General features: G+C 45.5%; 1 protein-coding gene across 1 annotated transcript in view; it reads left to right on the forward strand.

Annotated features, from left to right (window-relative positions):
• Window positions 1-12,044, forward strand: part of LOC311109300 (guanine nucleotide exchange factor VAV3-like) — a gene marked incomplete at its 5' end in the record, with an annotated part of 49,302 nt that overhangs the window by 3,508 nt on the left and 33,750 nt on the right. The window contains 2 exons of the mRNA XM_084152133.1: window positions 6,953-7,054; window positions 8,629-8,720. Of these exons, the coding sequence (XP_084008259.1) occupies window positions 6,953-7,054; window positions 8,629-8,720 (194 nt within the window). The remainder of the gene's footprint in view (window positions 1-6,952; window positions 7,055-8,628; window positions 8,721-12,044) is intronic.

The following is a 12,044-nucleotide window of genomic DNA, read 5'->3' on the forward strand; positions in this document are numbered from 1 at the left end:
CAGCCTGGACAAACCTATAACTCTTTCTTACCCAATCACAACTAATTTCAGTGAATGGTGCAATTGTATACTATGCTTGCACGAGAACAGCGCCTCCTTTGCAAATACACTCAAGTGTTCCAACTTTGATAAATTGATAAATCTTGTGTACAGTATGTTCTATATTACTTTGCTCAAAAACATAAAACTGTGCCAAATATTGCCAAATATAAAGGGGATGTTTAACTACTTTATCAAATTGCTTGAATAAACACCAATGTGTTAAATTCACTCTGTAATAGTCTGGATATCTAATAATGTCCTGACAGAGAGGCTGATTAGTGACACTGACTCAGAATGGGTTTTATCAAGTAGGCCATTGACTCAACTACATGCACACAATATTGTCCCTATAAGTCCTCTGTGTCATCTCTCTCAGTCTCGTTGGGGACTTCACTCGCACATGTGATCTAACATGCACTTGTCATCATAAATACCACTGAGCCAAACACAAACACATCTGGTCATCTAGTGGAGGACAGGGGCCCTTTTCACACTGTAGTTATTTTAGAGAGGAGTAGTGGAGATCAGAGGATCTGTGATTATTAGATGCTTTGTTGGTGTTGATAACAGCATTTACAACTAGTTTACAGCGTGGGTGGGGGGCAGCTGCTATAGCAAAAAAAGGGGGGGAAATAATTGACCCTTTGCCATGCCCCGCCCCCCTTGGTTACTGTTTCAACCTCGGACAACATTTTCCCTGGAAGCCCAATTCTCCATTCAACCACATTCGAAATCCCCTCACAATGATCTCAAACTGTGTTTGTAATACACAATGAAATGAAACACAGACTAGCCCTTGCTAATCAGTCAACTCTTGGGTATGTTGTGGTGGACTGTCATTACAATTGCTTCACGGGAACCTGGTAAAATTATGTTTGTGGTGTAGCTAGCCACTGAATGGCTCTGAATTTACTGTCAGCATGCAGTCAAAGCTACTAACCACTTTTGGAGCTAACTAGTGCTCTCAAATCATATCCAGATTTGTGGAACAATCTTCAAAATGTTCTTAAATATGATGTTTTGGTGCCTCTAGGGCAATTCAGAAAGCTGATTGAGGACTTTATTACTGATTAATGTAATTCAGTGCTCATCTGTAGAAGTGACCTTGGTCTCAGTATGACCCCCTGATAAAATAAAGGTTAAAGTAAAGTAAATATTAAAAGAATGAGAAAATAAGTTATTTTAAGTGGCTAGTACCCTGCACACCCTAATTGACAAACAAACAAAACAAAACAAAGGCAAAGTCTTCTCATGCTTTGTTGATTTCAAAAAATATTTTCTCAATTTGGCATGAGGGTCTGCTATACAAATTGATGGAAAGTGGGGTTGGGGGAAAAACATACGACATTATAAAATCCATATTCACAAACAACAAGTGTGCGGTTAAAATTGGCAAAAAACACACACATTTCTTTCCACAGGGCCATGGGGTGAGACAGGGATGCAGTTTGAGCCCCACACTCTTCAACATATATATCAACGAATTGGCGAGGGCACTGGAACAGTCTGCAGCACCCGGCCTCACCCTACTAGAATCTGAAGTCAAATGTCTAGTGTTTGCTGATGATCTGGTCACCAACCAAGGAGGGCCTACAGCAGCACCTAGATCTTCTGCACAGATTCTGTCAGACCTGGTCCCTGACAGTAAATCTCAGTAAGACAAAAATAATGGTGTTCTAAAAAAGTTCCAGTTGCCAGGACCACAAATACAAATTCCATCTAGACATCGTTGCCCTAGAGCACACAAAAAACTACACATACCTCGGCCTAAACATCAGCGCCACAGGTAACTTCCACAAAGCTGTGAACGATCTGAGAGACAAGGCAAGAAGGGCCTTCTATGCCATCAAAAGGAACATAAAATTTGACATACCAATTAGGATCTGGCTAAAAATATTTGAATCAGTTATAGAACCCATTGCACTTTATGGTTGTGAGGTCTGGGGTCTGCTCACCAACCAATAATTCACAAAATGGGACAAACACCAAATTGAGATTCTGCATGCAGAATTCTGCAAAAATATCCTCTGTGTACAATGAAAAACACCAAATAATCCATGCAGAGCAGAACTATGCCGATACCCGCTAATTATCAAAATCCAGAAAAGAGCTGTTAAATTCTATAACCACTTAAAAGGAAGCGATTCCCAAACCTTCCATAACAAAGCCATCACCTACAGAGAGATGAACTTGGAGAAGAGTCCCCTAAGTAAGCTGGTCCTAGGGCTCTGTTCACAAACAAAAACAGACCAGGACAACAACAACAGCGCAATTAGACCCAACCAAATCATGAGAAAACAAAAAGAGAATTACTTGACACATTGGAAAGAAATAACAAAAAAACAGAGCAAACTAGAATGCTATTTGCCCCTAAACAGAGAGTACACAGTGGCAGAATACCTGACCACTGTGACTGACCCAAACTTAAGGAAAACTTTGACTATGTACAGACTCAGTGAGCATAGCCTTGCTATTGAGAAAGGCCGCCGTAGGCAGACCTGGCTCTCAAGAGAAGACAGGCTATGTGCACACTGCCCACAAAATGAGGTGGAAACTGAGCTGCACTTCCTAACCTCCTGCCAAATGTATGACCATATTAGAGACACATATTTCCCTCAGATTACAGAGATCCACAAAGAATTCTAAAACAAACCCAAATTTGATAAACTCCCTTATCTACTGGGTGAAAAACCACAGTGTGCCATCACAGCAGCAATATTTGTAACCTGTTGCCACAAGAAAAGGGCAACCAGTGAAGAACAAACACCATTGTAAATACAACCCATATTTATGTTTATTTATTTTCCCATTTGTACTTTAACTATTTGCCATTGTTACAACACTGTATATATACATAATATGCCATTTGAAATGAGTGGCATTGCAGTGCTAGCTGTGCCACTAGAGATCCTGGTTCGAATCCAGGCTCTGTCATAGCTGGCTGTGACCGGGAGACCCATGGGGTGGTGCACAATTGGCCCAGCATCGTCCAGGGTATGGGAGGGAATGGCCGGCAGGGATGTAGCTCAGTTGGTAGAGCATGGTGTTTGCAATGCCAGGGTTGTGGGTTCGATTCCCACGGGGGGCCAGTATGATATATATATGTTTTTAATGTATGCACTCACTAACTGTAATTCGCTCTGGATAAGAGTGTCTGCTAAATTACAAAACATTTTTTTTGATTGAATTTGAATTGAGAGGCGAGAGAGAGCGACAGAGAGTGTGAGAGATACTGTGAGGAGAAAGAAATAGAGAGGCAGAAGAGTTAGAGAGCAAGAGACAAAGAGAGAGAGAGACGCTCCTTCAGTTTCTTTGGCACTGAGTCACTTGGCTCCCTGTAGAGACTATTGACTGATCCTAGTACGGTTGTTTTGTCACGCGCTGCAGCTCAGTTCAGCTCAGCGCAGTGAGGAGGAGGAGACACATTTAAACTGCTAATATAATGGCACTGTACTCAAACTAACTCTGGAGTACTTGACCTAACCCACATGAAAAAATACTATAGTATACTATGGTATAAATACTATAGTACTCATTGCAGTGTTTTTGCAGACTTAACTGTAGTATTCACTGTAGTTTTTGCTGTAGTATACTTTAGTATTTACAGTTAACTATAGTATAAATGCTGTAGTAAAAGAAAACAGTAGTATATACTGTAGTAATTATGTTTTTGCTGACTGTAGGATACTGTAGTATTTACTATAGTGTTTTAGTTTTATTATCTTTGACATAGAAGTGGAGGCTTTTTCCTTCAGGAAACCTACTGGAGAAATACAAAAAAACTAATGTTCCATAACCTGTAGGTAGGTAGGACTGGGGTTTGAACGAATAGTACAGAGCTTCTGCTCTTCTCTATAAACTGTACAGAACACAATATATGGTCTGTACTTGACATGTACAGTGAGGGAAAAAAGTATTTGATCCCCTGCTGATTTTGTACGTTTGCCTACTGACAAAGAAATGATCAGTCTATAATTTTAATGGTAGGTTTATATGAACAGTGAGAGACACAAGGTCCCCCTGCTCAAGAAAGCACATATACAGGGCCGTCTGAAGTTTGCCAAAATCGAGCTCTTTGGCATCAACTCAACTCGCCATGTTTGGTCGAGGAGGAATGCTGCCTATGACCCCAAGAACACCATCCCCACCGTCAAACATGGAGGTGGAAACATTATGCTTTGGAGGTGTTTTTCTGCTAAGGGGACAGGACAACTTCACCGCATCAAAGGGACGATGGACGGGGCCATGTACCGTCAAATCTTGGGTGAGAACCTCCTTCCCTCAGCCAGGGCATTGAAAATGGGTCGTGGATGGATATTCCAGCATGACAATGACCCAAAACACACGGCCAAGGCAACAAAGGAGTGGCTCAAGAAGAGGCACATTAAGGTCCTGGAGTGAGCTGTGGAGGGAGCTGAAGGTTCGAGTTGCCAAACGTCAGTCTCGAAACCTTAATGACTTGGAGAAGATCTGCAAAGAGGAGTGTGAGATGTGTGCAAACCTGGTGGCCAACTACAAGAAACGTCTGACCTCTGTGATTGCCAACAAGGGTTTTGCCACCAAGTACTAAGTCATGTTTTGCAGAGGGGTCAAATACTTATTTCCCTCATTAAAATGCAAATCAATTTATAACATTTTTGACATGCGTTTTTCTGGATTTTTTTGTTGTTATTCTGTCTCTCACTGTTCAAATAAACCTACCATTAAAATTATAGACTGATCATGTCTTTGTCAGTGGGCAAACGTACAAAATCAGCAGGGGATCAAATACTTTTTTCCCTCACTGTAGGTTTCTCACTTATGGGTGGCACAAAATGTGATATGGGGAGGGGAATGGGCAAGGTATATGCAAATTAAATAGTATAGTATTTACTATAGTTAAAAGCAGTGTAGTGTTTTTGTGAACATTACTGGTGTATTTACTATACAGTCGTGGTCAAAAGTTTTGAGAATTACACAAATATTAATTTTCACAAAGTCTGCTGCCTCTGTTGTTATGATGGTAATTTGCATATACTCCAGAATGTTATGAAGAGTGATCAGATGAATTGCAATTAATTGCAAAGTCCCTCTTTGCCATGAAAATGAACTATATCCCCAAAAAACATTTCCACTGCATTTCAACCCTGCCACAAAAGGACCAGCTGACATCATGTCAGTGATTCTGTCGTTAACACAGGTGAGAGTGTTGACAAGGACAAGGCTGGAGATCACTCTTTCATGCTGATTGAGTTAGAATAACAGACTGGAAGCTTTAAAAGGAGGGTGGTGCTTGAAATCATTGTTCTTCCTCTGTTAACCATGGTTACCTGCAAGGAAACACGTGCCGTCATCATTGCTTTGCACAAAAAGGGCTTCACAGGCAAGGATATTGCTGCTAGTAAGATTGCACCTAAATCAACCATTTATTGGATCATCAAGAACTTCAAGGAGAGAGGTTAAATTGTTGTGAAAAAGGCTTCAGGGCGCCCAAGAAAGTGCAGCAAGCGCCAGGACCATCTCCTAAAGTTGATTCAGCTGCGGGATCGGGGCACCACCAGCGCAGAGCTTGCTCAGGAATGGCAGCAGGCAGGTGTGAGTACATCTGCACGCACAGTGAGGCAAAGACTTTTGGAGGATGGCCTGGTGTCAAGAAGGGCAGCAAGGAAGCCACTTCTCTCCAGGAAAAACATCAGGGACAGACTGATATTGTGCAAAAGGTACAGGGATTGGACTGCTGAGGACTGGGGTAAAGTTATTTTCTCTGATGAATCCCCTTTCTGATTGTTTGGGGAAAAAAGCTTGTCCGGAGAAGACAAGGTGAGCGCTACCATCAGTCCTGTGTCATGCCAACAGTAAAGCATCCTGAGACCATTCATGTGTGGGGTTGCTTCTCAGCCAACGGAGTGGGCTCACTCACAATTTTGCCTAAGAACACAGCCATGAATAAAGAATGGTACCAACCCATCCTCCGAGAGCAACCTCTCTCAACCATCCAAGAACAGTTTGGTGACGAACAATGCCTTTTCCAGCATGATGGAGCACCTTGCCATAAGGCAAAAGTGATAACTAAGTGGCTCGGCGAACAAAACATCGACATTTTGGGTCCATGGCCAGGAAACTCCCCAGAACTTAATCCCATTGAGAACTTGTGGTCAATCCTCAAGAGGCGGGTGGACAAACAAAAACCCACAAAACTCCAAGCATTGATTATGCAAGAATGGGCATGCCAGGGCGGATTGCAGAGGTCTTGAAAAAGAAGGAGCAACACTGCAAATATTGACTCTTTGCATAAACTTAATGTAATTGTCAATAAAAGCCTTTGACGCTTATGGAATGCTTGTAATTATACTTCAGTATACCATAGTAACATCTGACAAAAATATCTAAAAACACTGAAGCAGCAAACTTTGTGAAGACCAATACTTGTGTCATTCTCAAAACTTTTGACCACGACTGTAGTATTCTACAGTGTATTACAACATTCTACACATGATCGAGGGATACTACAGTGTGTAGTGTAGTATTCTACAGTATATTACATTTTACTATAGAATTCTATAGTAAGTACTGACTGTATTTCATGTGGGAAGAATCAGGAAGTCTGTCTCGGGTTGCTACCAGTTTTCTTAATTTTTATAATTGTCTAAAATGAGGTTAAGGCCCCTGACGTCAGGTGGTACTATGGGCAATGTGTGAATGTAACAACTTATGGAAATAAAACAGAAACTGTGCTGAACTTGTATCAAACTACCGTGTAGTCTGTATGTAGACTGTAGAGCTACAGTCAAGTTCCAATGGGAACCGAGATTTGCTACTAGTATAGATGACTGCAGTTACCTTAACGTCACAATGTGAAACTGCCAACATACGATTGCACTTGTCTTTTCTAATATTGGTTCTTCATATATTTTCTTTCCATGTCCTGTAGATCCAACATACGTCCAGAGAACGGCACCAGTAACTTCCATGAGTTCAAGATGCACACCTTCGACAGAATCACATCCTGTAGCTCCTGTCACATGCTGCTAAGGTACGGGGTCACACACACGCATGCGCACACACACACACAATACATGTTATTTTACATTTACATTTTAGTCATTTAGTAGACGCTCTTATCCAGAGCGACTTACAGGAGCAATTAGGGTTAAGTGCCTTGCTCAAGGGCACATCGACAGATGTTTGACTGACAACCCTGAACCTGTGTCTATAAACAATGGGTGGTGATATATGGATCACTTCATGGCCGGGGGCGCATAATGTGAAGAAGACCCAGCAGAAGACCCTAAATGGCCCATAACCGGCCATTCTGGGTGGATGACAGACAGGGAGAAAATATATTTGAACATGCAAGAGGACAAATATACTAGGTGAGAAGGAGAGAAACAAGAGTGTGAGCTGACTGAGCATTTGTGTTCATACAAATGTTTCCATACTGTATGTGCAGTGCATCTGTGTGTATGTGTTTGTGTGTGTGATTACAACGTCTGTGTGTAACCCTAACCCTAACCCTAGCTTCATGTCCACAACCCTAACCCTAACCCTAACCCATGACCCTAACCCTAACCCTATCCCTAGCTTCATGCCCACAACCCGGCTCAACCCTCACCCACAACCCTAACCCTAACCCTAGCTTCATATCCACAACCCGGCTCAACCCTAACCCTCACCCACAATTCTAACCCTAACCCTAGCTTCATGTCCACAACCCGGCTCAACCCTAACCCTCACCCACAACCCTAACCCTAATCCTAGCGTCATGTACACAACCCGACTCAACCCTAACCCTAGCATCACCCACAACCCTAACCCTAACCCTAGCTTCATGTCCACAAACTGGCTCAACCCTAACCCTCACCCATAACCCTAACCCTAGCTTCATGTCCACAACCCGACTCAACCCTAACCCTCACCCACAACCCTAACCCTAACCCTAGCGTCATGTCCACAACCCGGCTCAAACATAACCCTATCCTCACCCACAACCCTAACCCTAACTCCAGCTTCATGTCCACATCTGGGTTCAACCCTAACCCTCACCCACAACCCTAACCCTAACTCCAGCTTCATGTCCACATCTGGGTTCAACCCTAACCCTCACCCACAACCCTAACACATACCTTAGTTTTCAGGGATGTCCACACCCTGGCTCAACCCTAACCCTAGTGTGTGTGGTTCACCAGGAGAGTTAGTCAGACTGGGGCTGCCAGGCTTTACATAATTGTAATCAGCAGGAGGTTCTGGAGCGGTTATGTAAAAGAAAATACAGCCGCAGGTAGGGAGGAGAGGAGAGGCGAGGAGAGGCGACGACGGATGGTTGAACACGAGACAGGGAAGTTGGAATGGCACCAAGTCACACCTTTTAAAGACTCTTCCTTCTCCTCTTTCTTTACTCCATATATTTATCCTACACACACACACACACACACACACACACACACACAAAGCACACGCACACACACACACACACACACACACACACACACACACACACACACACACACACACCAAACACACACACACAAACTACACACACCACACCACACACACACACAGACATACCACACTGTGTAACACTGGTTGTCCCTCTCTTCTCTCTCCCAGGGGCATCTTTAACCAGGGGTACCTGTGCTCCAAGTGTGGTGTTGGAGCCCATAAGGAATGTCTGGGGAGGTTTGGCGGCTGTGGAAAAACAGGTGAGAACCCCCCTCAAAACACAGACGCAAAAAAGCACTACAGTACAAGTGGTACAGTACATACACTATGTGGACAACCGCTCGTCGAACATCTCATTCCAAAATCATGGGCATTAATATGGAGTTGGTCCCCCCTTTGCTGCTATAACAGCCTCCACTCTTCTGGGAAGGCTTTCCACTAGATGTTGGAACAATGCCACAAGAGCATTAGTGAGGTCGGACACTGATGTTGGGCGATTAGGCCTGGCTCGCAGTCAACGTTCCAATTCATCCCAAAGGTGTTCGATGGGGTTGAGGTCAGGGCTCTGTGCAGCAAAGTCAAGTTCTTCCGCACCGATCTCGAAAAACAATTTCTGTATGGACCTCGCTTTGTGCACGGGGGCATTGTCATGCTGAAACAGGAAAGGGCCTTCCCCAAACTGTTGCCACAAAGATGGAAGCACAGAATCATCTAGAATGTCATTGTATGCTGTAGCGTTAAGATTTCCCTTCACTGGAACTAAGGGGAATAGCCCGAACCATGAAAAACAACCCCAGACCATTATTCCTCCTCCACCAAACTTTAGAGTTGGCACTATGCATTCAGGCAGGTAGCGTTCTCCTGGCATCCACCAAACCCAGATTCGTCCGTCGGACTGCCAGATGGTGAAGTGTGATTCGTCACTCCAGAGAACGCGTTTCCACTGCTCCAGAGTCCAATGGTGGCGAGCTTTACTCCACTCCATCTGACGTTTGTGTCATGATCGTCGGGTACAGAGGACCAAGGCGCAGCGTGGAAGGTGAACATATTTTATTAACTTGAATGATAACACGAACAAAAACAACAAACGATAACGTGACGTCCAACGGTGCCAAAACACAAACCTATACAGGAACAAGATCCCACAAACACTGTGGGAAAACTGGCTGCTTAAGTATGGTTCCCAATCAGAGACAACAAGCAACAGCTGATACCCGTTGCCTCTGATTGAGAACCACACTGGCCAACATAGAAATACTAAACTAGAACGAAAACAAATGAAAACTCACACCCTGGCTCAACATACTAGAGTCCCCAGAGCCAGGGCGTGACAGTACCCCCCCCCCCAAAGGCGCGGACTCCGACCGCGCCAACCAAACACCACAGGGGAGGGACCGGGTGGGCACTCCGCCTTGGCGGCGGATCCGGCTCCGGGCATGATCCCCACTCCCTCTCTAACCCCCCAAAGTACCCCTGGTCCGGTCTGGCCCTGCTGACCGGAGCTGGACAGCACACTGGTGGAGCGGATTGCTCTAGCTCCGGCGTGAAGCAGCTGACCCGTGCCGAACCAGGCACCGGTGAAACAGGCACGGGCTGTGCCGGACTGACGACGCACACCACTGGCTTGGTGTGGGGAGCAGGAACGGGCCGAGCCGGGCTGACGAAACGCACCCCTGACTTGGTGCGGGGAGCAGGAGCGGGCCGGACCGGGCTGACGAAGCGCACCACTGACTTGGTGCGGGGAGCAGGAACGGGCCGGACCGGGCTGACGAAGCGCACCACTGACTTGGTGCGGGGAGCAGGAGCGGGCCGGACCGGGCTGACGAAGCGCACCACTGACTTGGTGCGGGGAGCAGGAGCGGGCCGAACCGGGCTGACGATGCGCACCATAGGCTTGGTGCGGGGAGCAGGAACAGGCCGGGCCGGGCTGACGACGCACACCACTGGCCCTACGCAGGGATCAGGAACGGGCCGGACCGGACTGGTAACACACCCCAGTACCTCTTGCCGTGCCTCTACACTTTCCCTCTCCTCTGTGACCAGTGGCCCCCTTAACCTGGCGGCCTCCTCTGCAAACCCGCTGGACCGCTCTATCGCGGCCTCCTGCTGCCCCGTCGTCCACGGCGTGAGCCCCACCCTAAAAAATTTCTGGGGGTCTCTCCTCCCTGTGGGCCAAGCCCAGTCGAGGTTGATGTCCTTTAGCGATACCTCTGGCGCTGGCTCCTGGACACGCTGCTTGGTCCAGTGTTGGTGGGATCTTCTGTCATGATCGTCGGGTACAGAGGACCAAGGCGCAGCGTGGAAGGTGAACATATTTTATTAACTTGAATGATAACACGAACAAAAACAACAAACGATAACGTGACGTCCAATGGTGCCAAAACACAAACCTATACAGGAACAAGATCCCACAAACACTGTGGGAAAACTGGCTGCTTAAGTATGGTACCCAATCAGAGACAACAAGCAACAGCTGATACCTGTTGCCTCTGATTGAGAACCACACTGGCCAACATAGAAATACTAAACTAGAACGAAAACAAATGAAAACTCACACCCTGGCTCAACATACTAGAGTCCCCAGAGCCAGGGCGTGACAGTTTGGCATTGCGCATGATTATCTTAGGCTTGTGTGCGGTTGCTCCGCCATGGATACCCATTTAATGGTGCTCCCAACGAACAGTTATTGTGCTGATGTTGCTTCCAGAGGCAGTTTGGAACTCGGTAGTGAGTGTTGAAACCGAGGACAGACTCTACGGTCCCGTTCTGTGAGCTTGTGTGGCCTAACACTTCGCAGCTGAGCCATTGTTGCTCCTAGACGTTTCCACTTCACAACAACAGTGCTTACAGTTGACCGGGGCAGCAGGGCAGAAATTTGACAAACTGACTTTTTGGAAAGGTGGCATCCTATGACGGTGCCACGTTGAAAGTCACTGAGCTCTTCAGTAAGGCCATTCTACTGCCAACGTTTGTCTATGGAGATTGCATGGCTGTGTGCTACATTTTATACACCTGTCAGCAACGAAATAGCCAAATCCACTCATTTGAAGGGGTGTCCACATACTTTTGTATACATAGTGTATATACTCTTAAAATGTATATTTCATGTTAATGTGTATACCTGAAAGTAAATTGAAAAGCTGCTGATAATTAACCTACAATACGGAAAAGCTCATAGTCACTGTGTATGGGGATTGGTCAGAGTATGAAACCTGAACACTTATATAGCTCCAATCAAATAACATTAGATGCAGCAAGCTGCTCGCTGTGCTTACTCACCATACATACCTTTAAACTGTTCACTGCACACACGCACACGCGCACACACACACACACACACACACACACACACACACACACACACAACACACACACACACACACACACACACACACACACACACACACACACACACACACACACAATGGGTGATTAGAGTAGACTGATGATGACATACACACATCGTGACAAACAGGTCCTGCAGACTTCCCCTGACTTGCAGTGAGTGTGTCAGTGGGCTGTGTGTGTGTGTGTATATGTGTGTGTGTATGTGTGTATGTGTGTGTGTGTGTGTGTGTGTGTGT

The sequence above is a fragment of the Coregonus lavaretus genome (assembly GCF_964263955.1).
Source record: "Coregonus lavaretus genome assembly, chromosome: 34".
NCBI classification, from domain to species: Eukaryota; Metazoa; Chordata; class Actinopteri; order Salmoniformes; family Salmonidae; genus Coregonus; species Coregonus lavaretus.